At 42.1% G+C, this 26,789-nt stretch overlaps 1 protein-coding gene across 3 annotated transcripts in view; it reads right to left on the bottom strand.

The window, feature by feature from the left end:
• Positions 1-11,480: 11,480 nt before the first annotated feature.
• LIN28B (lin-28 homolog B) overlaps positions 11,481-26,789 on the bottom strand; it is a gene marked incomplete at both ends in the record, with an annotated part of 87,939 nt that continues 72,630 nt past the window's right edge. For all 3 annotated transcript variants that reach the window (XM_082481243.1, XM_082481241.1, XM_082481242.1), the window contains one exon: positions 11,481-11,850. In XM_082481243.1, coding sequence (XP_082337369.1) covers positions 11,481-11,850 — 370 coding nt within the window. The remainder of the gene's footprint in view (positions 11,851-26,789) is intronic.

Raw genomic sequence — 26,789 nt, forward strand, 5'->3', positions numbered from 1 at the left:
TCTGTCTTACACTTTGTGGTGGTAGTGTTCCACGACGTGGATGATTTTGGTTTTATTTTGAGCGAGTATAGCATGTCCCTGTGTGACTCACAGGGCTGACAAGGTTTTTTTGGTAACTACTCGTGGCTCTCAGCTGTAATCTAATAAATACCTTGTGTTACTTAGGGTCTCAAGATCTGTGCTCATCGATGTATTTTCTTCCATTATCTTCCCTGTACCTGTTGTGTTCCCCTGTCTAGCTGTAGCTTCTCATATCTGTGAACCCACCTACAAAGAGGCAGGTAGACTTTTTTCGCTGGAAAAAAGCTGGTAATCACCTGGTAATCAGTTTGAGCCCCTACTCTGTGGAAAGCACTGTTAATGCGTCTAATTTGAGGAATGTCTTGTGCTTGTAGACAAAAATATGTGTTTAAGCCTCAGAGATAGATCAGGACTATTGTCCTTCCCAGCCCCCAAAACTTGCCAGTTGCCTGAGTGCTCAGAAAATGTTTATTTTACAGTCTTATTGGGAAGAACTTTAAGCCCAGCTTTGCCACCTTGTCAAGCTGAGCAGCAGGAAATTGCACGTAAACAAAATACAGGAGGTTTTAGGTCATTACCTATAGAGATGCTGCTGTCTGGTCTAACAGGTGGAGGCGGGAACTGGAATTTCACCCCCTCCCTTGCTGCTTTCTGGGATTTGTGGGAGGATCTGTGGATCAGCGGAGGTTTCCAGGAACGCGTTTTTACCTTCCTCTTTGCGATGCATGGTCTTTACCCAGCTGGAATAGCAGTGAGGTCTCATGCAGAGGTACTATGCAAAGGTGGCTGTTGCTCGGTAGTAGTGGCTCGAGGTGAAATCTTCTTGACTTTGGGCAGGGATCAGTTATTGATGTTAAAGCACACAGTACCAGCCAGCACGTGATGCTGTGCTCACCCGTTTGGAAGCTGCACATGCTGGGGAAACTTTTGGAGCAAACCAGATGGTGCGCAGAACCCACCTGCTGCTTTGGTGCTAAAAGCTCATAGGTTTTAAGCCGCCCTTCAGCTGCCCCATAGCCCCAAACAGGAATGTGACACAGCTCCTCTTACCAGAGATGCATCTTACAGATGCTTTTGTCTTAGATGTTCTCACCAAAGCCTGAAGTCAGGAAGAGATGCTGGTGGCTCCACTGGGAGCTTTCATGAGGGAAACTTTCATGAGTTTGATGCTTTCATGACCACAGCAGAACTTCACAAAGGAGATGATGGGGTCTGTTCTTTGTGCCATGTGGGTCAGTCTGGTCTGAGTTCAGCTATAGGCACCTGCTATAGGTAACTAGCTACAGGAGAAAGTCTGGGCAGTGATGTTCGCTGGGTTGGGAGCCACTCTAGTTAATGGTCTGCAAATACAGCACAGAGGGGACACGTGTCCTTTGCTGAGGCAGCGCATGTGCTTGTCATACGGGTCCAACACATACATAGACATCAAAGGTGCAAAATAAAACCTGGCCATATGAAGAGCTCTAGGGAACAGCTACGGCGCGTGCTCCAGGGCAGGCGTGATGGGAAAAGCATTCAAGTGCCCAAGGAAACAGTTAAACGGAATACAGGGAAGTGCGGAACAAAATTGCATGTGGGGGTATGCGTGGTACTTACATGTCCACTGAAGGGAGCGGTCACCTTTGAGCTGAGCTGTTGAGAGAAACAGCAGGACGTGTTCTGCTTCGTGGGTACCGCTGCCTGGCGTGGGGTTGGCCTGAATCCACAGGGCTGGCCCCAGCGGGGAAAAAAATTTTCGGCCCTAAGTGCCTATGTCTTGTCATCACGCAGAACAGTGAGGTGACTCGCTCAATAATAACAGTGAGATTTGTCTGGTAATGATGTATCTAATGGTTCTAACGTAGTTTGCAGCTTGCTTTAACATCTGTATGCCATTTTCTTAATCGCTTGACAAATTCTTCTTCAAATTTGTTACTCGTTTCAGGGGTATTTTACTGGTTCACCCAACAGTGCAATGCTGAGAAACTCTAGCAAGAAAAAAAAAGGGGGGGGGGGGGGGGGGGGGGAATGGGGGTGGTACACAGCCAAGCTGGTGGAAAGGAGAATATTAGCCCTCCGCTTCCCAAATTAGCCAAAACATTTGTGTTACTCAGGAAACCGTACCTGCCCACAGCAAAGTCCCCACTGTCCTGTCCATGTGTTTCAGGAGACGAGGGTGAAATACCTCAGGGAGATGGCCAAAACACTCCTCCTGACACGTGCCCTCTTTAGCATGTGAGTGTGTATGTTAAATCACTTCCAGATATGCCAGTATGGCTAATGGCACTCTCTGGTGTCAGCCGGGAATGACTAAGAGCTCAACTATGACTCAATGACTTCAGGGGAACAAGACTGTAACTTTTAGTAGAGGGGCCAATTCAGGACCGTCTCTTCTTCATGAGTCATTGGCAAAAGCATCTTCAATTCCTGGTCTGGAGATGGATCCTTACCACAGCAGCCTACTGCTGCTCCTTGAAACCTCTCATAGTCTGTCCCTAAACTCCAGGAGCCACCAGTAATCCCAGTTTTTCCACATTCTTTGGTCAGAAGTGCTAGAAAACTTTACCATCTTTCTTTTCTTTTCTTTTCTCTTCTTTTCTTTTCTTTTCTTTTCTTTTCTTTTCTTTTCTTTTCTTTTCTTTTCTTTTCTTTTCTTTTCTTTTCTTTTCTTTTCTTTTCTTTTCTTTTCTTTTCTTTTCTTTTCTTTTCTTTTCTTTTCTTTTCTTTTCTTTTCTTTTTTCTTTTTCTTTTTCTTTTCATCACCTGGTGGTGGAACCACATGCCTATTCCCGTAGTTCTTTTGCTTTAATTCCCCTTGGCTTTCACTAACTCAGAAACAAATCCCAAGGGCTCTGGGGACCGCTGGGGTGGCGCTTGTGCCTGCCCCCTTCACCTTCCCACTCTCAGCCCTAAAACTCCACAGAAGTTACGGTTCAGCAGGCTCGACGGTGACTTTTTGTCACAGCTGTCGGTGTAGGTCAAGGAGAGATGAAAGAAACAGGGGCTGGATGGAAAGCTGCTGGATGGATGCTAGACGTCGAGCCCCTGCCCTTGCTCTGCTGCCTTGGGGAAGGAGCATTTCTGCTTTCTTTCACAGGCAGCTTCCAAAATACTTCCAAATTTACCTTATTTTAAGTTACTCCAGTAACTTTCAGCTAGTATTTCCCAAAATGTCTCTTTAGTCTGATTGCCTCAAATATTTTGAATGCTCCAACCAAAGTTGTTTGTTGGGGTTTTTTTATATTTTGTTATGTTTGGCTTTGGTTTTTAGGTTTTTTAAAGCAAACTGCTTTAAGGAACATAGGGCATGATAGTTCAGCACATTTCTAAAAGGGAAAGAAGGCAAAAGAACTAGTTTTCTAGAATATTGAAGACCAAGAGTGTGGCAGTGCAACCACCTGCCATATAAATCTGTGTAGTAAGCCAGAATGACTGAAAAACTTGACATTCGTGGTGGTACTGCCAGTAACAGGTTTACTCAGCAATGGCCAAGATGAGTCCACCGATTCTTTTCCAGCTACAAACCATCTCTAGACATTTAGTCTTGAAGACGTCAAAGGAAAGAAATCACAGTCCAACTCCATGCCTTTTTGCCTTTTCTCCTTCCAGTAGTGGCCCAGTAAATGCCATATCGCCATGGCTAGTAGGACTATGTTGTTTGGCCAGTGTCTGCTTTGGGTAACGCAGCCTTTAAAGCACAGTCTGCCTGACTAAAGATGGGAGGCTGGTTTTGAAGCCAGAGCTGCATACGCTATTCCAGCATCAAAGTTGAAGTAATCTAGAGGAGGACAGTAGGAAGTTTCTCAAAATGATGATAAAGGAGGAGGCAGCTCCTCATAAAAAAAAAAAAGGTATTGGGTCTTGTCTATCATTTTTTAAAAAAGAAAAAAAAAAAGGTCGCATTTTCTTACTGGCGCACAAAGGGACTTTTAACTTTAGGGGACAAAGAGCTGGAAGTTGAGGCCAGAGGAACTGGAAATGAGGCACTACTTTTTAGCAGCAGGTGATTAAAACAAGCTGTCGTGGAGCAGAGCATCTCTTTTTTTTTTTTTCTCAAGAGCATTCAGGCCTCATCTGAAGCCCAACTGGAAGAACATGCTTCAAGCAGCAGCCAAGCAAACAAGGCTCCAGTTAAAGCCGAGTGCTAAAGTTCAATATGATAGTAACTGCCCTGAATCGTGCAGTAGGTCAAACCAGATAAACTACTGATACTTTCTGGCCTTGAATTTTACGTTATTTGGGAAAAAAAAATAGGCTGTAAGCATCTAAAGCTGGACGGATACCTAAGCTGAGAACTCATTATTCTTTCTGCCTAGTTCACCTTCTCCAGGCTGGTAAAAGGGGAGTAACGACACTGGTTCATCCGTGGTGGTTTATAAAATGTTTGGCTGCTCCAGCCCAAGTGCTGGGCAGCAAGTAACGCCCGGGGCCAAATATTGAGCGGCCAGAGAACCAAAAGCGACCAGCTGCATGTTAACTGAGCATCAGTAGCCCGAAAACGTGCCTGGGGCCTGATGGCAACTGCTCTGCAATCGTGCAGTGGGCAACACATGCGAAAAAACTAATGGGTGCAGAGTAACCTGTTCTCAAGGGGACCGGTCGTCCTGGAGGTCAACAGCACTGCAGGCAGCAGATGCCACTGGGCACAGCGGCACGTTTTGCTGAAAAGGTCTTTAAATTAATGAATCAGGGCATCACCTAGATGATACTAATAAACAGGAGCAGGACATCCACAGAAAGAACTCCCTCCTCTACACTACAAAGTTTCTCCCTGCTCAAATATACAGGAAAGGAGAGCATTAAGTCCGTAAGCAACTTCAAAGTACACGAAGTTATTTGCATTTGGGATATTTTTTATTATCAGGCAAAAGATTACTCCTATGGAGGGAAGGAGCAACGGTATGGAGCCTTTCGTGACTTAAGAGTAATTTTTAAATGACTGGCTTGTGTAAACAGCTCCTGGTCTCAGCAGATTGCAGGAAAAAAATACAATTCTTTCAAAAAAGGCTAAATTTGTTTCGGCACTTAGTGTTACAGAAAGGCTGGAAATAGCTCGGAAGCACACGTCCTCAGACCTACAGAACAGGAAAGCAAATGAACATGCTGCTTCAAAGGGCTGATGTGATTTTGATGTTACTCTGTTGACTAATTCAGAAGCTTCAACCTAAGAATTTCTTCTCGTTGGCATGAATCAACGTTGTTGATAACGCCACGCGTCAGTTACTGCTTCTCTGCGTGGTTAGGAAGGGGGGGGGGGGGGGGGGGGGCTTGGCTTGCAGCAGTGGATTTAAGTACTCCTGATGATCTGTCTTTGCCCAGTGCACAAGATTTTAACGTGAAGATAATAGTTCTTAACTGTCTGGGGGAGCTGCTGAAAGGATGAAGACCATTGATCTCCAGATGCTCTGGCAGGAGGCATGCATGTATCAGAGATTAGATGGGAAGAATTAGATGTTGCTGCTCTTCCAGGAGCTTTGCTTCCAGCCACTGTTAGGCATTGCTGGAGGGGAGGTTTCTCCATTTCACTTGTTTCAAAGGATGCTTACATCCGTGCACATCCAGAGCTGCTCACTACTCCCCAAGGTGGCTTGATCCTGCTTGTGTCATCTTGCTGGGTGGTGCAAACTTAGGTGGTGGCATGCTCAAGGTGTGTCCTCACGTTCCCCAAAACACTGGGGTCAGGCAGGCGAGGAGCACGTGTAACAACCTGGTGTGAACTATGCTCTTCAAACAACACACTGGTAAGATGTTTTAAAGAAAGCCTTGCTCCTTGTGACTGACCCAAGACGTGGGACATGTGGGATATCTTAGCCAAGGGGCTTCAGAGTCACCTCTCCCCCTTTCCACAAAGTGATGAAACCATTTGGCTACAGGTTAGGAGTGGGGTGGGCACAGGACTGGATGAGATGGGACACATGTTCGGGATGCATGTTAGTAGCTCACTCTTTTCTGAGGCCAGGAATTCAAGGGGTAGGGTGGGGGGGAAGTAAATGAAGTTTTATGTGACTAGAAGAGTAGATGATGGAGCGAGTAGATGGTAAGCCTTCACGTAGACATCTGTACAAACAGAAAAAAAAAACTTTTCTGCCTCATAGAGATTATTAAATTTTGCTATTAATCATCTATATGTAGCGCCCTGTATTGAAACAGAGGCACTGTAGCCAGCATATACAAGCCCTCAAATATTTTAAAACAGAATTATGAGCTAACACTATCCAATTCACAAATACACTTCATGTAATTTAGAGATGGAATTTCCAGGTGACAGGAGATGACAGCACTTTCATTTCTAAAAAAGAAACAACTTTTCAAATAATTTTAAATTAGCATGTAATATATATGTACATGCTTACAGATTACGGAAGAAGTAATAAAGATGGGATGAGACTTAAATACCGGCGGCTTTTCATCCCAGGGTATAACCCAAATGTCTGATAACTTTAATGCCCAGTGTATTCTCACAGAGAGCAAGTACCAAACGTTATAATCTTGCAGTTTAATGTCAACAGCTGAATAGGGTTTGGGGTGCAATTTCAGCACCATTGCTAGTATGTTCCAGGTATGCATTAATCATTTACTTCTCCCTCCTCACAACAATAGCTTAGATAAGTAAAATTATCTTTTCTGAAGACAATAGCCTAAAACTAAGTAAACATAGGTGCATACGAAAAGTCTGCCCAGTGACTGCATGGTGCTTTTTTATCATGCAAATAAAGAAAATCTCGAAGGCCCACTGTAAATGCCAACGTTATATGTTTTATTTTTAATCAAGTAATTCTTTTAAACCTCACAATATCCATGACTGACAGGAAAAAAAGACATTAGGCATGAAATGAGAATATAAAATACATGATATGTAGAAAGGCAATCAGTGCTTTAGTCCCTCAAGACAGTAAACAGGTGAAATGACCTTCAAAACTTCAACTCACTGTCTTTTTCTTAAAACATAAAATTCAAGTGATTTTTCTTTTATTTCACCTTGTAAACAACATACAAGTCAAAATGGACAATGAGGTAATCTATACTACAGAAGATAATTTAAAAACACTAGATAAGACACAGTATTAAAGACATATAGAAATCAGTGTTCACTTTGGTCTCTAGTATGGTTATTGTTATTATTACCACAAGCAACACATACTAGTTTAAGCCAGTCTGGTGATGTTTGTCAGCCAGTTGTTGCTTAACTTAGTAATCCAAGAGGTAGTCAAAACCATTATCCTTTGTCAAGATGGTTGCTCTTACATTTGGTTCGATGACAATGGTAGCAAATACCTTGGTACTTTTCAACATTCTCATAAAAACATTCCCGAAGCTGCCAATATACAGCTCCGGTTTATTATAAAAAAAGAAGCGTGTGTTCATAGATCAACCTCTTGTTATCTGTCAACAGTTGTAACAGGGATAACACAACCAACGGATCTTAAAGAAGAGGCTGTTGATACACTAAGCAAAATAAGATCGATGCATTTAACAAGGCTCTGCTTGTTTCTACAACAATACTCAAATCTCATTAAGACTTCTAGAAAATTAAAATCAGTGCATCTGCACATGTACATATCTTCCCAATTACTTTTATATCTAGCACAGGGGAATACATATATATTTTTTATGATAAACATTTCTTACAGATAAATTAATTAAATTAAATTTAAGACTCGATGAGATTTCCCATGTTCTTTTATAATTCTTCTTACAAAGAATGTTACAAGATCTATAAACACTTTTTATGGGGCTCTATTCACAAAACTAAGTATGACTAAGCAGGAACTCCAGGATAACACTGGTGCAAAGTAAAACTGGGCTGGAAAAGGTGGCCTACAAAGGGAAGAGGTAGGATCCAAATGTGGCGTTTGGCACTCCAAAAGCTGGCCAGAAGCAAAATATTGCAAATGTTATTACAACGCCAGATTTACCATCAACTGCAGCAAAAAGTTATTTGGCTCGCGGCCTAACTTTTGTGGCATGTGAATAAATACCATGACCTCTCCTTGGGGAAGAGTGAAAAATACCTCACAATGTCCCTTACGATTAAATCAAATTCAGTATTCTGGGGTGGGGCAATGTGAGGGAGAGAGATTCTTGCTCCAGCTTTAACCTTATCTCCAGTATTGTTAAGAGAAAAATACGTCTCTCTGAGCAGATATTTGACCTATTTCTACTCAAATGAGTTTCATTGTTAAGCATTCTGGCAAGGACAGGCTGGTGAATAGGGGAAATCTAGGCTAAGCCAATGCTGCAGAATATTCATTTTGTCCTTAGACATGAAGGAATAATCCTAAACTCAGTCTGTGCCTCTTTCTTTAAAGGGTTCTTTGCTTATTTGGAGCAGCCTGTTGAAGGAGTAGAACTAAATTTTTTTCCTACTGCAGCCCAGTGCTAAGTAGTTACCTGCCGCAGCTTGTGCTGCTATATGTTTAACTTAGGCATGTACATTTTTGTCTCTTCTGGAGATGTATTTATTTTCATGAACAGTGCCCATAATCCTTTAGACAGAAAAATAAAAACTTTCAAAGAAATGTTTGGAAACGTCTCATAATTTCAAATGGATGCTTCATCTTAAACAAGTATTTGCCATAATGTATGCAGTGGTGAACTATCAGTTACATATTTAGTACAGATAAAAAGTATGTACCATAGATCAACAGCCACCTTTAAGGCTAGAGCAGCACAAAGGTGTGTTTATGCAGTAAATATGAGGTAGCATTTTGCTGTAAACAGAATAATAATTTTATTGTTACCTATGTAAACAAAGTGGACTTGATGCTTTTGTGTTTTTATTCTTTCCCCTCCACCCCCCGTCCCCCATCCCTCCCGTCCTAGAAAAGCCAAGCACCAGTAACTCCGACTGGAAGTCAGCGGGAGCTGTGGTTGCCCAGCATCTCTGAAAACTCAGACCCTGTGAATGTAAAGACACAAATGCTCACATAAGCAACCAGTACAGAATACCACTTTATCATTTCACAGGAACTTAAAATACAAAATGCTGAGATCTGATTATCAGAAATGTAGGTCTATGTCAACTCAGAGGTAGTTACTAATATCAGTACATAATACTTATATAGAGATTAAAAGGTCTAAGACTATTTGGTTTGTTCTGAGTAAGCAGGTCTGTAGACTATTCTGTAAAGAAAAAACAACATTACATGGTATATTCCCTGAGCAAAGTTCTTTATCCTGAGTATGTTATGTAATAGTGATAACATTCTAATATATAAAAATAAAACCTTAAGCTTTCAACAATAAGATAGGGTTTGGTATGTGCTCTTAGCAGTTCAGTCTGACTTTGGTGCGTGCGGTGATTTCAAACAGCACCAATTAAAATCTGCGAGTTGAAAATATTTCCTTATCTCAGCTCTGAACTTCTTACATATAAACAGGGAATGACCAGTTTTCAAATCCACAATTGCCTATTTCTATAAGGAACTTTGGTTTAAATTTTCAAAGTGACCTAAGTTTTGCATCTTTGCTGTTTAACCTGGTTTTTACACCGGCTAGAAGGTTAAGCAATGCCACTTTGATTTGTCTACATAATTTAAATAAGTTTACTATCCTTACGTAAGGCAAGGAAGTTCTTCTCTATAGATATATCACATTCAATATCGTCAAAGGTAAGCTTTGCATTAGTATACTGAGAACTTCAGTATAAACCATCGAGAGTCTGGCAAACACTGGCAAGGAATTCACACAAAATAATTTTCTTGAAATTGTGCCCTTCACCGAGGCGTTTAATTACTACCTGTTTACTGAAGCAGCAGCAGCAGCAACAGTAAAAGTCTCATCTGGCAGGACAAGTGGGAAGGGGAAGGCCATGTAATGAGCCAGCTGCATACCTGTTGTAACTATTGGCTGCAAATGAGTTACCACGGGTAGGACTTTGGCTCGCTGTAGCCTTTCACGCGGGCTGTTTCTTTAGTTTGATTATCCGAGCTTAAACCTACCTGACTCCTTCAAGCTTTAACAGCCTGTGTTTATTGCCAATGTTAAGGATTATACAGGTTTCTCTAATTAACTTACATCCGCAATGGGATTTGTCAAAGTACGTTATCTTACGTATGACTTGGTAATTCAGAAGTTACAAATGGAAAGCGACTTGAAGTTTTGATAGGCTCCAACTCTATTAACCCCGAGCAAGGACTGCAGCCCAGGGAGTCTCACTCTGAGGCCACCAATCTTTCTCCTCTTTAATGCAGAAGTGTGTGGTCCCAGCGCACTCTGGACTGAGGTTGGTCAGCAACAGTCTCCAAATCACAAGAAGCAGATGATGCCCAGGGCTTCTGGCAAATTTGCAGGTCCCTTCACTCAGGCTTGTCTGCAGCAGACGCCTGTCCTTCTTGACTGTACACGTGCTGTATCATCAGCACGGGAGTCTGGCTGAGCAATCTCAAGGACCCATCTACCTTTATTCTTAAGAAACTATTTATCCCAGGATCTCATTAGCTTCGCATTTTGTTTTCTTTAAACCCAAAACAGACAACAACAACAAAATACCCTAGGGAGTTCTCTCCATGGCATTTCAACAAAAAACAAGGGGGAATTCCCTTCAAATTGAGGGGTGCTACTCGGGACCAAGAGAAGTTGCTGCTGCTGCTGCTACTACTACTGCCACCAAGGTCCCCTAAATGGTCACAGAATACAAAGGGTTAAACAGGATGACATCCTGATACCGCTCAAAAGGGTCTCTTCAGTAACAACTTAAACATTCTCCCCTACACAACAGTCATCTAAATTACAGTTACAACCATATTAACTTAACAAAACGTTTTGAGAAACCAGTACAGAAACTACACATTCATTGTCTTTTCTGGAGCTTTAAACTCCTCACCAACAAAGGATGGTGGCAATGAGAGCCATGTTGAGTCATGACACTGCCCTGCATGGGCACGGGGAGGGGTTTTGATACTTTGTGGAGATGAGAAAGAAAGTAACTCAAATTGATGGCATGGGGGATGTCTTAGTATCTTTAGTACCATATGGCAGCTTTAAAATATGAAAGTATCCTTTGGTTCACAAGAGAAGTAACAGTCTTGATCTCAGTTCTGTGTGTAGTTTGGGTTTTTTTGAGTGAGATTTCTTGGGTTTTCTTGTTTGTTTTTTTTTAACATGTTTGGAAATACGTTATAGGAATAGGTTCGGAAACGTTTGTGGATACTGTGCCTATTGCATCACAGTAATGTCTTGTGGGAGCTGGAGAGTGGCCTGACGGAAAAAATATATATTTATAGATATGTACACATACACACACACACACGCGCGCGCGTGCACACTCATACACACACATACAGAAGGTAAAACATAATGCACCCTGCTCAAATGTATTTTGCTTGGAGTGATTTGTCTATCAAAGAAAAAAAATTCACAGTTCCTCAACAGTAGTTAAAATTCCAGGTCAGCTACTGATAATGAAATTATTTCCCCTGTACTTGCATGAGGTAGACATCCCAAGAGGATAAAGAAAATGGAAAGTTATGACAAATGCTTTAAGTTTTTTTCCTTTTCTGAACAGAAGGCCCCTTTCTGCTCGGTTCTTCGGGTGACGCCGACAACTTACTCGACGAAGCTTCCTGTGGTGACCTGCCCGAGCGCTCTGAAATCTCCGACCTGCCTTCCTGAGAGTACGATGGAGACGAGTAGCCGTGCGTTCCTCCCCCTTCTCTTGGGAAAGCAGAAGTGGAAGGCTGTGGTTCAGCTTCGTGTCTTCCCTGAGAACTAGTGGGCTGCTGCGAAACAGTTTTATGGGGGCAGTTAGCCACCATATGCATGATGCTCTGACAGTAATGGCACTTCTTTGGCTGTGGAGGTAGACTACATTCTTTAGCGTGGTGGTCGAGGCCACCACAGTTGTAGCATCTAAAAACAAAGAGAGACGGTCAGTTATAAAACGCAGTGCCAAACAGTACGAATTTTCTATGTCAGGTAAGCTCAGTGCGAGTGTTGCACAAGGTCTGCTGGTGAAACAGTGAGGGTTTCTGCACTGATATCCCACTGCCACAGGCTGAGGTACATTTGAGTTTTGCTTTTTAGATCACTGGGAGGCTGCCCCTTTGTCGCACTGGTGCCAAAAACCACCTCGTGCTTGACTGAGTCCGGAAACCTTCTACCGGGGACCGCTCCTGCCGGCTCGGCTCGGCTCGGCTCGGCTCTGCCCAAAGGGCCGCCCCGGCCCCGGCCCCGGCCCCACTAGAGGGCACCCGATATTCAAGCATCCCGCCGCCGCGAACATCTCCGGTATCTACCCAGGTCTTTATAGCATTAAACTCCTGCGAGTACCGGTGTTTAACGCCTGACAGGACGAACACGGCAAAGCGGGGGGAGGAAGGCGGGGGGGGGAGGAGGCAGTCACCAGCGCCGGTCCCCTCTCCTTGAGGCGGCTTCGCTCTGCCCGCCGCCGGGTCGGGGCCGTAAAGAGAAGCGCAGAGAGGAGACACGGCCTCGGAGGTAACCGCGTCCGAACGGACACGCTGCTTTCAGCCAGGGAAACCCAGAAGTGGAGGAGGGACGCGGTGCCCCGTCAGTCGCCAGGCTCTGGCCCAGGGCCCGGCAGGGCGCCGCCGCCGCCGCCGGCTCAGCCAAGGCACGGCGAGCGGGGATGGGGGGCGCACGCTGTTACAACGCTGATGTTGCAGAGGGTTCGTAATGGCATTTACAGTTCCAATTCAAAAGAAAATAAATAAAGCCCCGGCAAGAGTCGTAAAAACAGGGATGGTTTGTTTTCTCTCGAAATTCCCCAACCGCGAGCAGGTGGCGGTGTCGCGGGTGCCCGGAGAGGGCTGCCCCGGAGCCGAGGGGCGCAGAGTGCCTCCTCCCGATGGCTGAAATCCACAAATGCTCTTCCATTATCCTCGCTAGCCAGGGGAGTCCTGAGAAACCTCCAGCCACTCCTTACCGAATCCTTTTGCTTTGTAACACGCTCCAGGAACGCCCGTCCTTGGATTACATTGTTCTAACACACGATTATAGACCTCTGGCATGGTGACCCCATGCCAGTCATGTTCACCACTCGGCTTTCTATTTTGTGAATTTTCTGTGGTTTCTGTTTCTTTGTTTTATAAAACTTGCACTGAATGCATAGAAATTTAATTTATGATAATCTAACACACTACTGGAGAGAACTAAACCAGTAGTGACTTTTTTTTTTTCTTTCCCTTAACCATCACGAACTAATTTATAAAACAATTGCACAAATACTTAGACCTGGTGGAGTCAACTGAAGACTGTAGCTATAACTAACTGTATGTACAAAATAGTGCAATGTATTCTGGCTTGAGCCCATATCAAAATATTTTCAATTTTCAGATTCCTGGAAAGTAACAAGGCACTGTTTCAGCTAGTATTTAGTGGTCGCTACTTGTCTATACAAAACCAAGAAGTTTAGTCCATGCAAAGCTGTATGTGCAGCTGGAGTCTCACCTACAGAATTTACTTTACCTTCTAAAGAAATGCAATTGATAAAACCTGCGTAATTTTTAGAGAGATTGTGAAATGGCTGTTAACAGTTCACAAAATCACTCTGAGAAACAGTTCCTCAGCACTTCTCTCTTCATATCTCTTCTTCACTATTAACAAGATACTAACCATATTCTTATTTTAACAGACAAATGAAAAAAAACTCACATAAATTGGCCATGGCATGCTGACATGTCCTACAAGACTGACCTATAATTTAGAGAAGTTTGATGAACAGAACTTCATTAACCTTTCAGAAAACATTGTAATTAAATTGTCTTATCTTCCCTAAAAATGAAAAAGAAACAAAAAACCCAAACCCACTATACTGAACTCTGCACTTCTATGACAACTGCAATAGGTGAACTCGTTCCATTCTTATGTCACCAATGCACCGAAGTTTTATGTGATTTTTCAGTGGAATTTGAAGAGTATGTTTACACTAGTCTGTCTGCATCTACTACAGAATAACCCATGAAGAGACACAGAATATAAAGCTTCCTTTGAATCAAGAAGAAAATAACATTTACAAGCTCCATTGTGATTTAATATTGATTTCCGTAGCAAGGACATACTAAATATATTGTAGAATACAAACATCTTGATCTAAGACCAAAACATCAAGCTTTTTTTCCCTATAATTAAAAAAAAAAGTTTTACAGTTATTAAACAATATCCATCTGACTACTTTTTCCCAAATCATTGCGGATATTTTCAAATTAGCAACCCTCACTTAACAGCAGTATTTAGTTTTCTTAACTGGCATCCAGATATGTTTCCCCAACAAGCCTTCCAAACACCTTCCCGATAAAATAATAAGGAAGTAAAATTTGCAATTAGAAAAACAAACGAACAGCAACAACAAAACCTCTTAAGTGTTTAACTTTCTCCCTCTCCAATAAATACATCTAAGAATTACAAATATGATATTTATTATAATTCAAGTTATATTAAAGAATGATGTTTATTATTACCTCCTTCATCAGTTTCTAGCAGTGTACTTGTTACTGGACTAAGTATAGTATAATACAGTGTAACATAGGAGTGTGCAGACATTCTGGAAATCATGCATCTTATCTTAATTCAGAATACAGAATTTTATGGCTGTGAATGCATTTGCTTCCTTCCTGTAATATTACATTTATTTAGAGTGGTTTAAAAGAGAAAAAAGTTTGAAAATAGGTTAAAGGGCCTCGGTAGCAGGGTAGGCGGTAGCCATGGACAAATCAATTTAATCAGTCACTGTGGTATGCACTGTGTTATCCAATTCAGTGAACCATTTCACCTCACCAATTGACCAAGAACCTGCTGTCAGGGCCCCTGCTTCCACTCAAGAGGCCTCCGTCGCTTTTTGCATATATATTTATCAATACATCCTATTTGCAAAATATTATAATTCCCTGTATTTATTCAAATCACCTCCGAAATGTCACCTTAAAAGAAAACTCTGTCAGAAGCAGTTGTGATTAAACTATGATTTGGCTTTTCAGGAATGTTTTTTGTTACCAACCAACTCAAGCATTTGGCTTAAGTGTCGCATTAGAATATATATGTGCCAGACGGGGTGTGCCTGGACTTAAACAGGAGGGTGGTATTTATTCAGCTCTTTTAACTATTTATTCATTCCTTGTCAATCACTCTTACCAGGAGAACAGATCACACCCTGCTCTGAAATGCCTCCCCTCTCAAGGGCTTTACACCAAAATAGAAATGGACAGACACCTCAGAGCTCACAAACGATACCACATGGCACCATCCATGTGCATTAAGGTACAGCATTAACCCCTTTGTCCAAAACGCTTCAACTCTTTGCTCTTCTCTGCTGTATATACTTACACAACAACCTGATAGTATATGCTATGCACACACGAGCTTATACATCCACATCACTATATACATAAACATACAAGATGGCTCCTGCTAAGAAAATTAGCAAATTCTCATCTGAGTATGTTCTCAGAAACTCTAGATTAGTACAACCACACCAAGTATTTCTTCACTTCAGAAGCACCATGGAAAAAATGTATGTTAACTTAAACACAACATAAAAGTTTATATGTGAATTACACCATGAGATGAATAAACCACAAAAAGCCCTTAAAAGTGCAATTATGCAAGAAGTAACCCTTATAAAGAAGCAACCACAAGAAGGATTTGTTAAAATAGGACTGTCTTTTTCCCCAGTAGGCTCCTATGATTTACTAGTTAGCTTCAGACTCAAAAAATAACGCAACAGAGTAAATAAAGAGATGACAATTATCCTAACAGGGAATCCTTTCTTCACAACAACACTGACAGGAAGGTGAATTAGGGTGATTTTTTTGATAGAAAAACAATTAACCTTTTAATAAAGAAACACCTTGAGGAACTTGTACAGAATTGCATTTCAATATTCTCAAGAAAACAGTAACAAAGAAAGAGAGCATAGAACAATGTTAAAAACAATTCTAAATTCTCCTTCACTACGGATTTGTGATTGTATAGAGCTATACATATTAAAGGAAAAACAAGCAAAAAGCATTCAGATTCCAACATAAACTACGTTGTATTCACTGCAATAAGCTGTGACTGAAATTCATTAGAAGTACTCAATTTCACAACCAAATGCAAATGCAAAATAAAATATTCTCTACTCTTTAGCTTTTTTCCTTGTCCCAGCAGTCGGCTCTTACTTAGGAAGCACACCCCTAGCCCTATCCCTTTTAAAATGACAATACCCCTGCCTTGCAAATACCTTCACCACAACAACAGCTCAGCTGAGCTAAGCATTAAGGAGGGTACGCACAACTGCTTGCTTCTTCATGCTGCTTTATAATATGATTTAGATGATAATCCAATATATATGACAAGTAGAGGATCATTTGTGTGGCTCCACACTATCATCTGTTGAGAGAAAAAGCTTTAAAATTACCCTGACGACTGACTTTTTCTTGGGGGGTGGGGGTATTTAATATCTAACAGGAATAGCAAAGGGAAGAAAGGGGGTATAGTCAGAGGAAGACTAAAATAATTCACCAGGATATTCCCTACACCAACTCTTTCATTTCTCCTTTTTGAATGCTATCAGACAACAAAAAACTGCATCTTGGCTAACAATGCTCCATCTAGCAATGTAAATGCCTTGAAAAATGGCATGGTATTCTAACAGCACGTGCAAATTAGTAGTTTTTACAATGCACTGAATGCCGACTAAGCAGTTAAAGCATAAAGGAAATGTTTAAAATTGTACCTAAATGTGCTGGGTTTTTTTAGTAATTACTTTCACAACATACCTAAAGAAAGGCCAGCTCCTACAGATAGAACACGCAGCAGATCGCTTGAACTACCCCATTTTGCTGTAAAGGAGGTTAAACTACCCATGATCTAACAGAAATATGGATCTTAGACCAAACTAAGACATTTTATTCTTCGAGGGCTTCAGTGACTTGTCTTGAAAATCAGGCTGTGGGGCGGTGCAAGGGAACACTTCTGGCTGGTGGATGTGAACACGTAGAACAGCTCAGGGAGGCCTGTGCTTGTTCAGGCACCGCCTGGGACAAGTGAAAAACACCTCCAACACCTCCGCAGTATTGAAAGAGGCTTCCGGACTGTTGAGGATCTGCTAATTGCAAACTGCCTTTGAGATAAATACAAGTATATTTTAATAGATTACTTAAATATCCCAGTAACCAGATCCTGGATATCAAATCTGTCACAGCAACACTCAAAAAACTTGACAGCATCACAGGTGATTGCTGCTAAACGGGCACCTCTCCTATGTTACTGTATTATAAAAGGACTTATCACTTTTACTTAATACAGGTAGAATATGAAAAACCTTCTTGCTGAGAAGCCGAAGCTTAAAAGTGAAAAAACAGTTTGAAATAAGGCATTACCCCTTATGCCTTAAAACAGATAGCACATGCGGACCTTTCTGAGCAAGAAACGCTGAAACTAAATATGAGGCTGCAGTGGCTGCAACTGAAAAAGTCAGCAACTGTCCCTGGAAAATAAACAACTTTGGTCAGCTGCCAGGGCAATAAGCTGCAGGAGGGCATGAGCAGCGGCAGCGGGTGGCAGGGAAGAAGCGGGAGGTGGTGAGGACCCCCGTGCACCCCGAGCAGTGGCCAGCGCCCGCCGGCAGCCCCTCACCAGACATCAGCTCCTCTGGCATTTCACTCCTTCCTCCACCACTTTTATCAGAGGATTCCCTCGCAGCGCATTGTTTTGGGAGATTTCTCCCCGCTCTGCCCTCCCTGAACCTTTTAAGCAGCTTTAAATCCCAGGAGTAATAAAGCCAGCCTGTGTTTTTAAAAAAATCATGGCGCGCGGGAGGGAGCCTCGCCGTGGTGCATGGCTGCGCTGCCTTGCTGCCGACTGTGTCCCGCGGCTGCCTGGCTCCCCGCGCCCAGCAGGGAATTAATCCACAGAAACGTGGCCCAGCTTTTTGTTTTTAAAGGATGAAAACCCATCAGTGAGTCAACGAGACACAGACAAGGTGCACTGAACCTACATGCTTTGCCTGCACCCTCCAAGAGGAAAATTGCTGAAATGTTTCTTCTCACATGCACATTGCTGGGTTTTATGCCGTTTTGTTCATTAACCTTTAATTCCTAAGCAGTAGTTGAATGCAGGAGAGAATACAGGTAACTGAAAATAGTCTAATAAGGTATTAGTATTCAAAATACTTAATACTGAAATAATACTGAAAAAGATCATTTAAGGTCAAGTGAAATTACCTTGTTAAACAAACTAGAGAACAGAGCATTTAGCATCTTCATCAGAGTATTTATGGTGTGTCCAGCAAGCAGGGTCACAGTAAGGCAGAAAACTTCACTAGCACCCTCATTTATCAATCCACCAAAAAAAAAAAAAATCAGTTTAATTTTAAAACTGTAATTATTTTTAGCCAAGTATGTTGGAAAATGGTGTATTATCAATTCAGAAAGCAGCATATCAGGGGCACATGTAGATTTGTGCTGATCCCGTATTTGCTACCCTGAACCCCTCGTTCACACAAAACACTGTGCAGAGGCGCCATGCTGGGAAAGTTAATTGCAGGCTGTTGTTCTTCAGTAGAATTCAGTTTGAAAATTTCCTGTGCTTTACTAGCTTTTTGAGATTAACAGAAATGTCATCTTCTAAAAAGAGATAACCTCCTAAAGAAATAAGATGAAATAAAAGAAAAATGCTCATCTATCTATTTCTCCTCCAAATCCTGCAACACGATAACGTACCAGAGATAGGAGACTTTCAATTTTGTGAGAAAAACAAGGTCCCTCAATTTTTTTAAGCTTGCCTTCTTTCATCTTACAGATAGCCCCAGCGCGCTGACACAAACCCACTGTCTGCAAGGCTTGCAATAACACAGGGTAGAATACTGATGGTGTTTACTCTTGTTACAAATAAATAAATAAAAACGCTCCGTTGTAAACTCATCAGATCGACTAGTTTTCTGTGGTTAGTTCTAAATCAATCTATTTTCCCTGGTGTATCACAGAAGTAATATCAATAGGTTACGGTCTTTTGTTGCTTGGGTTTCCCCTCCCCCTCCCCCCCCAACAAAGAAGCTGACAAACAACGTGGTGCATTTGCCTGATAAATCAGGCCTGTCGGGATACAATTTAGCTTAGGTTTGTGAGGAAATGAATTTGTTTAAAATCTACTAATACGATTTTACTGGAAGGTGGATTTTTTTTTTGAGAACCAAGAACAACAATGAAACAGAAAGGTGGTTCAAAATGCACAAAATGCAATCTTTTTCTCCACAAAAATGGAAAGAACTACACAGACAGCAGCTCTTAAAAAATAACCTCCACAATGTCGTTTCCATTCTTTCTTCCTTACTGTGAAACCTTATCGCTGCTATCCACTCAGCCCTCTTTACAGGCATGGAAGAAAATTATTTTTCACGTGATCACATAAAAATCCTTATGAAATGGTTCCTCATGGAGAAATGCTTTGGATGTACTTTCGTTTGTTACAACAAAAAGGTTTTCTTTATATTGAGAGTTAAGAACTCCTGTAATAACAATTTAGAAAGCGAAGTCTTTTTTTCTAAATAACATGAAATATGGGTTTGCTCCAATAGTATCAATATAGTGTGGAAAGAATGTGTGTATTTTAATGGCTTTAACCCACACAGATAAAGCAGATACAAGATCAGTGATGGTTTAAGCAAGTTGTGTTTTAAACAATCGTATATCACGCATTTCAAACATGAAATGTTATACCATGATTTCGAGTAAGTCTGCTACTGTTAATCTTTTTGCATTATGAAACCACACACTCAAATATTCTCAACCACAATCTTCCCTTGTAACCCTTAATTTCTGTGGGAATAATAATAATGAAAAAAAAAAAATTTAAATTTAAACAGCTATGTATGCAGTACTTTTAAAAACAGTAGGTATTTTCCACAGTTCACATTGGTGGAAAGGCCATAATGATTTGCTCTGGGTATCGTTGCAGTGTGTACCCATGTTTGCAGCTTGTTGCCAAAGTTAGCTGGGGCACAGAGCTGGGCAGGCATCGGGGTGGCCAGAACTAAGTAGACCTTGGCTGGCTGCGTTTGAAACTGCTCCTTGGAGCCCCTGTTTACTGAAGCATAGTTCAGTAACACTAGAAGTCTTCACAGAGGTGGCTTGAGCCTCCTGGCCATGTGGATAAGGATGCACGCTGCATAAAACCGGCTCAGCTCTTTCTGGGTCAGTGAGGTGCTGTTCATGAGCTAAGAGGCATGCCTGACCTTATCTGCATCTCAGCAGAGCCGGTTTCAGGGTTTCTACATCCACTGATCAGCTAATCCACAGACAAGATAAAAGGGTACTAGGTAACTGGCAATTAGTTGTTAAAAATTGCCATTTCCCTTTTGTTCCTTGTTTTATCACTAAGGTTAGCAGCAAATACAAGTAACACCAACTCCTCACAACAGCAGGAAACAGCAAATGGCATCCTGGCAGTAGTTTGGTGCACTGAAGCAGGCAGTGGTAGAGGAAGAGGAGGAGGAAGGCGGCTGCTCTGCAAGTTTATAACCTATTCTTCTTCCCCAAATACCAGTTTAGAGTCATATGACTTTAGGTATCCCTTATAAATAGGTATCATGCACACAGTGTCAGAAATATCTGGTGACAGGAGTACAGACTAACTTAGATCCTAGCATTGAACTAGATTCTCCTATTACATTTGCTGAATTAGATGACTTGCATGAATGCAGGCTTCACAAGTGTTAAGGATTGCACGATTTGATCAGCAACTCACATCTTCATTTCATTCTTCAGAAATAAAGGGACGGTTACTGTCTGACACACTCGCTATGAGGAGGCCATGCCAGCTACCTCTATAGCGGTTCCTTCTAGAACTTAAGGAATTGATAGAGTAGGTTGTGTCACATGAAATACATGCAGGGCTTCCTGTCCCAACTGTGTAACAAAAGGACATCAAACATTGTGGTTGGTTTTCCTTGAAATAGCACCTGTAAGTTCAAATGAAACTTGCAAGAACAATTAAGCCATTCAAATGCTCTATAGCCACATTTTACTGGTATGGGAAATCTGCATCACTCTGATGCACTGACTGAGAAAGAAAACAGTTTCTAATTCACTTTTCCAAACTTGTATCTTAAGATGTCTAAAATGGACTAGCTCCATATATTAACATTATTACTAAATGGCTATGTTCAGCATTTTCTATAACATTTTTAAGAGGCTTTCAACATCTTTAAGAAAAAAAAAAGTTTTGAAACTTTTCACATCAAAATGCAGAAGCAACAGTAAAGCGTGAAAAGAGGATTTCAGCTGCAACAGGATTAAGCTTCATGTGTTAAAGCTTTTAATTTCCACCTGAGGCAGGTATTTCTGTTGTCCCACACTGCTTGATCCCTGAGAATTAAAAGTGAAATAATGCCATTTTCTACTGTTCTGCTCTATCTCACCACCAGATTTATCTTGTTTGTTAATTCTCTCTATAGCTGTGTACATGAAAATAAAAACTGTATTTGTGCACATAAAACAACGTTGTTAATTCAAAATTTGGCGTTTCCTTTTTCTTAGTTTGGCCTCAGGGTGGCAAATCTCATGCATAGGTTTGAGTTTAATACTTCTCTGAATTCTGTTAATTCTGTGTACAGCTAAAAATAGTGAAACATAACTGAAATCATTTCACTATGTGTAGTAAACTAGATCACTTTATCCCTCTTGGTTGTGACTGATATCACTCCAGTAAAATTGTAACAATGAGGTTAATAAAACCTTTTAAAAATATTTCATCATCCCAGAAACAGAGCATCTTAATGGTCTTAATTCTGCTCTCAATCACATGGGTGTAAATCCAGAGCAATTTTGATGATTTCACTGAGTTTATTCTCCATTAATAGTGTAACTCAGAAAATAATTTTCCACTGTGTATGAATACTGAAAAGTCACATTGCAGCAGCCAAGGCTGGTTGCAGAGGTCAGGCTGACACAAGCTGCGAGGCAATGCAACAGTGCAGGCTGAAGCCCCTCACTTCTACCTGTAAATCTGTGTTTGCACTTGAAAGCATAACACAGCATAAATCATGAAGTTGAAAAAAGAAAACCAAAGAATTATGGCCAAAGTAGAAGAGTGATCTGTTTGATTCTTCTGCCCATTTATGCTCAGCCTTTCAGGCTGAAAGAGTGAATGAATGATTTCAAAAGTAAGGATGTTTATAGGCCAAGGATCAATTTTCCTGGCATGACTAATGAACTCTGCATCAGGAGATGTAAATAAAACAGGAACCCTAGACTCATGTTTGAAAGCAAAGAACAATTTAGATAAGGGCACCCCAGTCGTGATCAATGGAAGGGGACAGCAGATTACAAGTTGGACACCGAGTGCACTGGCGAAAGAAAACGCCATGGATATATGCTCACCAAGCACAGCACAACCAGCTATCTGTAGTTTTGATCAGAAATTCATACCCAAGCCACAACTTCAATTATGGAAGCCCTGAATTTACAATTTTGAAAGCAGTCACAAACCGGAAGAGTGATTAAATGCCAGCATCGTGTCTGTGCCTTAACAGTTCATCTATACTCTAAACCAAACAACCTTCCAGTTATCCAGTAGCACTGACTGCAAGGTCGGAAAACTGTACTTAACGACTGGAAGCACATGAAGGCAGAAAGGGCAACACATTTTTAATGCAAGCCCTGAAGTTGCTAGTGATGAATCAGACCTCTGGTTGGGGTAGAAGATGGCATTTATGTGTCTGCAGCCTGTTTATGCGAAGTACACACAGGCCAGCGAGGTACTGAATTTCTGCAGGGGAAATGGTTACGAGTTCTTCCGTTTCAGAGTGCAAATCCCAACTTCGGGCAAAATAAAGGATTACTCAGTTGTGCTGGTAGCCTGTCTGCTCTCCTCTGATCCCAGGCTCTGAGGGCAGGTTAGAAGACATGGAAAGGTGACTGGGACATCCTGCAATGGCTACAAATGGAACATATAGCATGCCAAATTCATAGGAATCCACTGGTATTCATTAGCCCTGACTGAAACCCAGTTTCTTCCTGTTTTAGTGATTATTTGCCATACAAGGTTATGGAGACAATTCTTACTATTCACTGAGCAGTTCCAATGATAGATCTTCCACGGGAAAAACTGAGAGGAGCGTTCCGCCACAAGACCTTAAAATCTCACAGCTGAACCAGCTGGGGCAGTGGATTTGAACTCACAGCTAGACAGAGAACTGGATCTATTTTTTTTTCCATTCTGGATAAATGCCCATTGCTTGGTAGAGGGAGCAGGGAGTTCCCTGGCAGGCAGAGAGAGGGAGCCTGCCTGCTCAGCATCAAGCTGGAGGAGGGCCTCTATCCCCCAGTCAGTGTCCTCCATTTGCGTGAACGCCTCCTCCTCACAGCTACTCCTGAGGGGTGGCATACGGGTGTCACAACCTTCAATCTGTCCAATAACAAATTGCATCGGGTGAAGTGTTATGTATCTGTATTACTGCACCATTGTAAAAAATACAACACTGGTTTTAGGAGCTGCCGCATGCTTTGTAGCTGAACTCTTCTCTCTGTACTGCCCAGAGCCTCCATTGCTGCCTGCCCACTTCAGGCCCAGCCTCCTCCGACACCTCGTGGTGCTGCTTCCACCACTGGGTGTTATCTTCCTGGAGTTGGTCAATGACTTCTGTTCCCCAGAGAGTGAAGATGAGGAACCCCTGTCTCTTACCTACAATCTACTAATCCTTCTTCAAAAGGCTGAACAATGACCATCTGGAGATAGTGCAACCTCCCAACTGAAGGAAGACTTTCACACTGAGCGAGGTATGTGGTGAACCCTCAGGGACCTTTTGTGTAGGTTAAAGTGTGCTCACTGGCTTGTGCCATACAGGTGAAGGGGAGGACTCAGGACTCCAGGATAATTTTGTGGAGCTTAGATAAAAGCTAGAGCATGGAGTTGCTGGCTGTCCAGTAGAAATGCTAAGCGATGCAAGACACAGAAAGCAAGTAAATTCAGGTTTTGAGACTCTTGGCACCACCCAAACATTAAATTTAGGAACCCAACATCTTCTGTGTGGTTGAAAATAGTAATACCTGAAAAGTTTTAGCCATAGAAGAAAAGGGACCAGACCTTTAAGTCTGACGCCTCCCACACTATTCCTGGATACTTCCAGAACAAACCAATTGTTTATTAAACCAGTCTCACTCTTGAAAACCTGGAAGGCCACAAAGCCTTCCTCCTAAATCAAGATCCTTTTGGCCTTCCTTCTTATAAAACTTCTAAATATCCAAAATACTTGGAAATACCCAATTTCAAGTAACCACAGAGTGGAGGGAGACTGTGTCCACCACCCAGGAGTCTGGACCTCAAGCACAGTCCACAAATTTCCCTTATGAAAAGTCTCATCCTTCTCAGGCTCAGAAGCTGGTGATGGAGAGCATGGCATCACCTCTTTCTCTGTCATAGGCAGCCTGTGTGACCCTGTCGTGGATAAGCAAATGTTTACTGGTATTTAAATGCCTCAGTCCCACTGACTTCAGAGGCAAGCAAGATTCTCATAGCTTAGAGGATCTGAGTCTGTACCCCTCAGAATTTTAACTGGTAAAGCAAGAAAAAAAAATGTTATGGTACAACAGTGTAGAACCATATGGTGATCAGGCCACAAATTGATTAGCATTCACTGAACTAGAGCAGGAATCAAGCACATCCTGGACAATGCATAAAACACCTGATTTTGAAATTGTTGTCTTTGTTACGGCTATTTCACTGCTGTCCAACTATTGTGATGAAAAGTCATAGACAAGTTGTAAAAAGTCACTTCACTTATGTCTACAACCCAAACATTACATAGAAAATGAGGGCTATCAAGAGCTTAATTAGACTTCACACAAATGCAGAAAAACTCTCCACGTGTCTTTTTCATTCTCTGTTGGCAGGAAGCACAAAAATGAGAATCAGATGTGGAAAACACGCACTTTCTACACGGGGCAAAAGCCTCAACCAGAATGTCTTCAACAAACTACTGTGCTCAGCTTTCATCCCAGTTTCCTGCAAAGCTTTGCACAGCGAGTGCCACCGCTGCTTGCTGTCTTGGCAGCATCAGTGACAGCTCCTGGGGTGCCCTTCTGTTTTCACACTCGGCACTGTGAAACAAGCCAGCAACGGTATGCTGTACCAGGCAGGATGCAGGGAATTGCCAGGGATCCTGCTCGAGTGCTGCAACCCATCCAGAACCGTAAGCAGTGACCAGGACTCCAGCTCAACTACTTTGCATTTCATTCATAGCTTTTCTTTGGTAATGCAAAAATAAATGGAAGATAATCCTCCAGTAAACAGCCCTCTTTTCAAGAAGAATACTTCCAAAGACATATGATCTGCTTTCAAAAACTCCTGAGGATGATCCATGCAGTAACTAAAATTGCTAGCCAATTCTCAACAGCAGTAGTTTTCAGTTAACTCATCTACTTTTTTCAGTTTGTAGTGTTTGTTTAGCTTGGTTCACATCACACCTCCAGTTTTGAGGCAAAATCATAAACCATTGCATTGGCACAACCGTGGGTGTGATAAACACTGGCAGGAGGCGAGAGGGAGGAGATTAAGCAGTGAGATTCCCATTGTCCTCAAACGCTCTTGCCAGAGGAACTGCTCCCTGTTTCTGGGACTTACCCCTGGTCACAGCACACACATGGCTTTTACACAAATCGATACTGGATTTCCACCCGGGTTCATGAATATGTCAATCATAATATTTCATTTATCTAATCTGCACCAGTAGGAGTGTGTATGTGAAGGATTGACGAAAGAATCAGTCATAGGAAGTCCAGGCACAGGATGCAGATGTTGAACTTAGTTTTGTAAACTGGGTGGTTGCAGCTGAATTCCTTTTCAGTTAAAGACAATGAGCTGGAAAAGAACTTAACTGACAAAAAAGCAGCTGAGTTGGCTGCAAAGTGCGCTTTCAGTTAAATATACAATAAGTACAGCACACAGAGATGCATATTTTCCCTCCTCTAAGTATGTTTTTACACCATTCTTTTACATATTCCCCATAAAATCAATCATCCCGATTTCAGGTTAACTAATCCTTTTTTTTGTGAACTCTCCCTTGACTCACACATAGCACAGCATAGCCAGGTCACTTCCCACCTTATGCTCATGCAAGTGCTATCTGCAGCTGGACAATTTGCCTTCTACCTCCTTCAAAGGTTCTGCCTAGCTGCATTATTCTTTCTTCATTTTCCTTCCACTGCAATGCTTGGTGTGGAGTCATTGCACCTGTCAGGACTCGGCAAGAATAGCTCTCTGACTATTTTCTTTCTGAGGCTATTGTGAAGATAGGGCTTGAGTGAAAAGCTGTTGCTCATGGACAGAGAGCAGTCTGCTAGCTAAAAAGGGAGAAGGGAACGTCAATGGTGTGTGACCAATTAGTCATGAGACGACTTCTCAGCTCCATTTACTTTCCCTGTAATTATGTCACATGCAGGGGACAGGAAGCCCTTGAGAGATGCTTGGCAACTTTGACATGCCTGTCAAATGGCATCTTACAATAATCATGGCTATGATTACAGGACTGCTGCATACAGTCAGAAACTAAAGTGTAACATTTAAGGATATTCCTGTCTTTGTAAGGGATATGAAAAGGCAGCACAGAGGGGCCATAAGGATGGGTCAGAGAGTTGGACAACAGAGGAGAGGGAGGGATAAACAAGCACAGGGCTATCCACACCAACCCCTCTTTTAATGGCACGTAGCTGAGGTGGACACCGTTCACCACCAGTGACACTGACTCACCTGCTGGCAAAGCCTGGAAGGTGCAACGCAACTGCAAGGGCTGTTCAATGCTGTCAAGGCTGAAGCCAACCTTTCAGCAGCATGCTCCAGAGGAAGGGTGCCCT

Source organism: Vanellus vanellus, assembly GCF_965231255.1.
Source record: "Vanellus vanellus genome assembly, chromosome: 3".
In the NCBI taxonomy this organism is placed as follows: Eukaryota; Metazoa; Chordata; class Aves; order Charadriiformes; family Charadriidae; genus Vanellus; species Vanellus vanellus.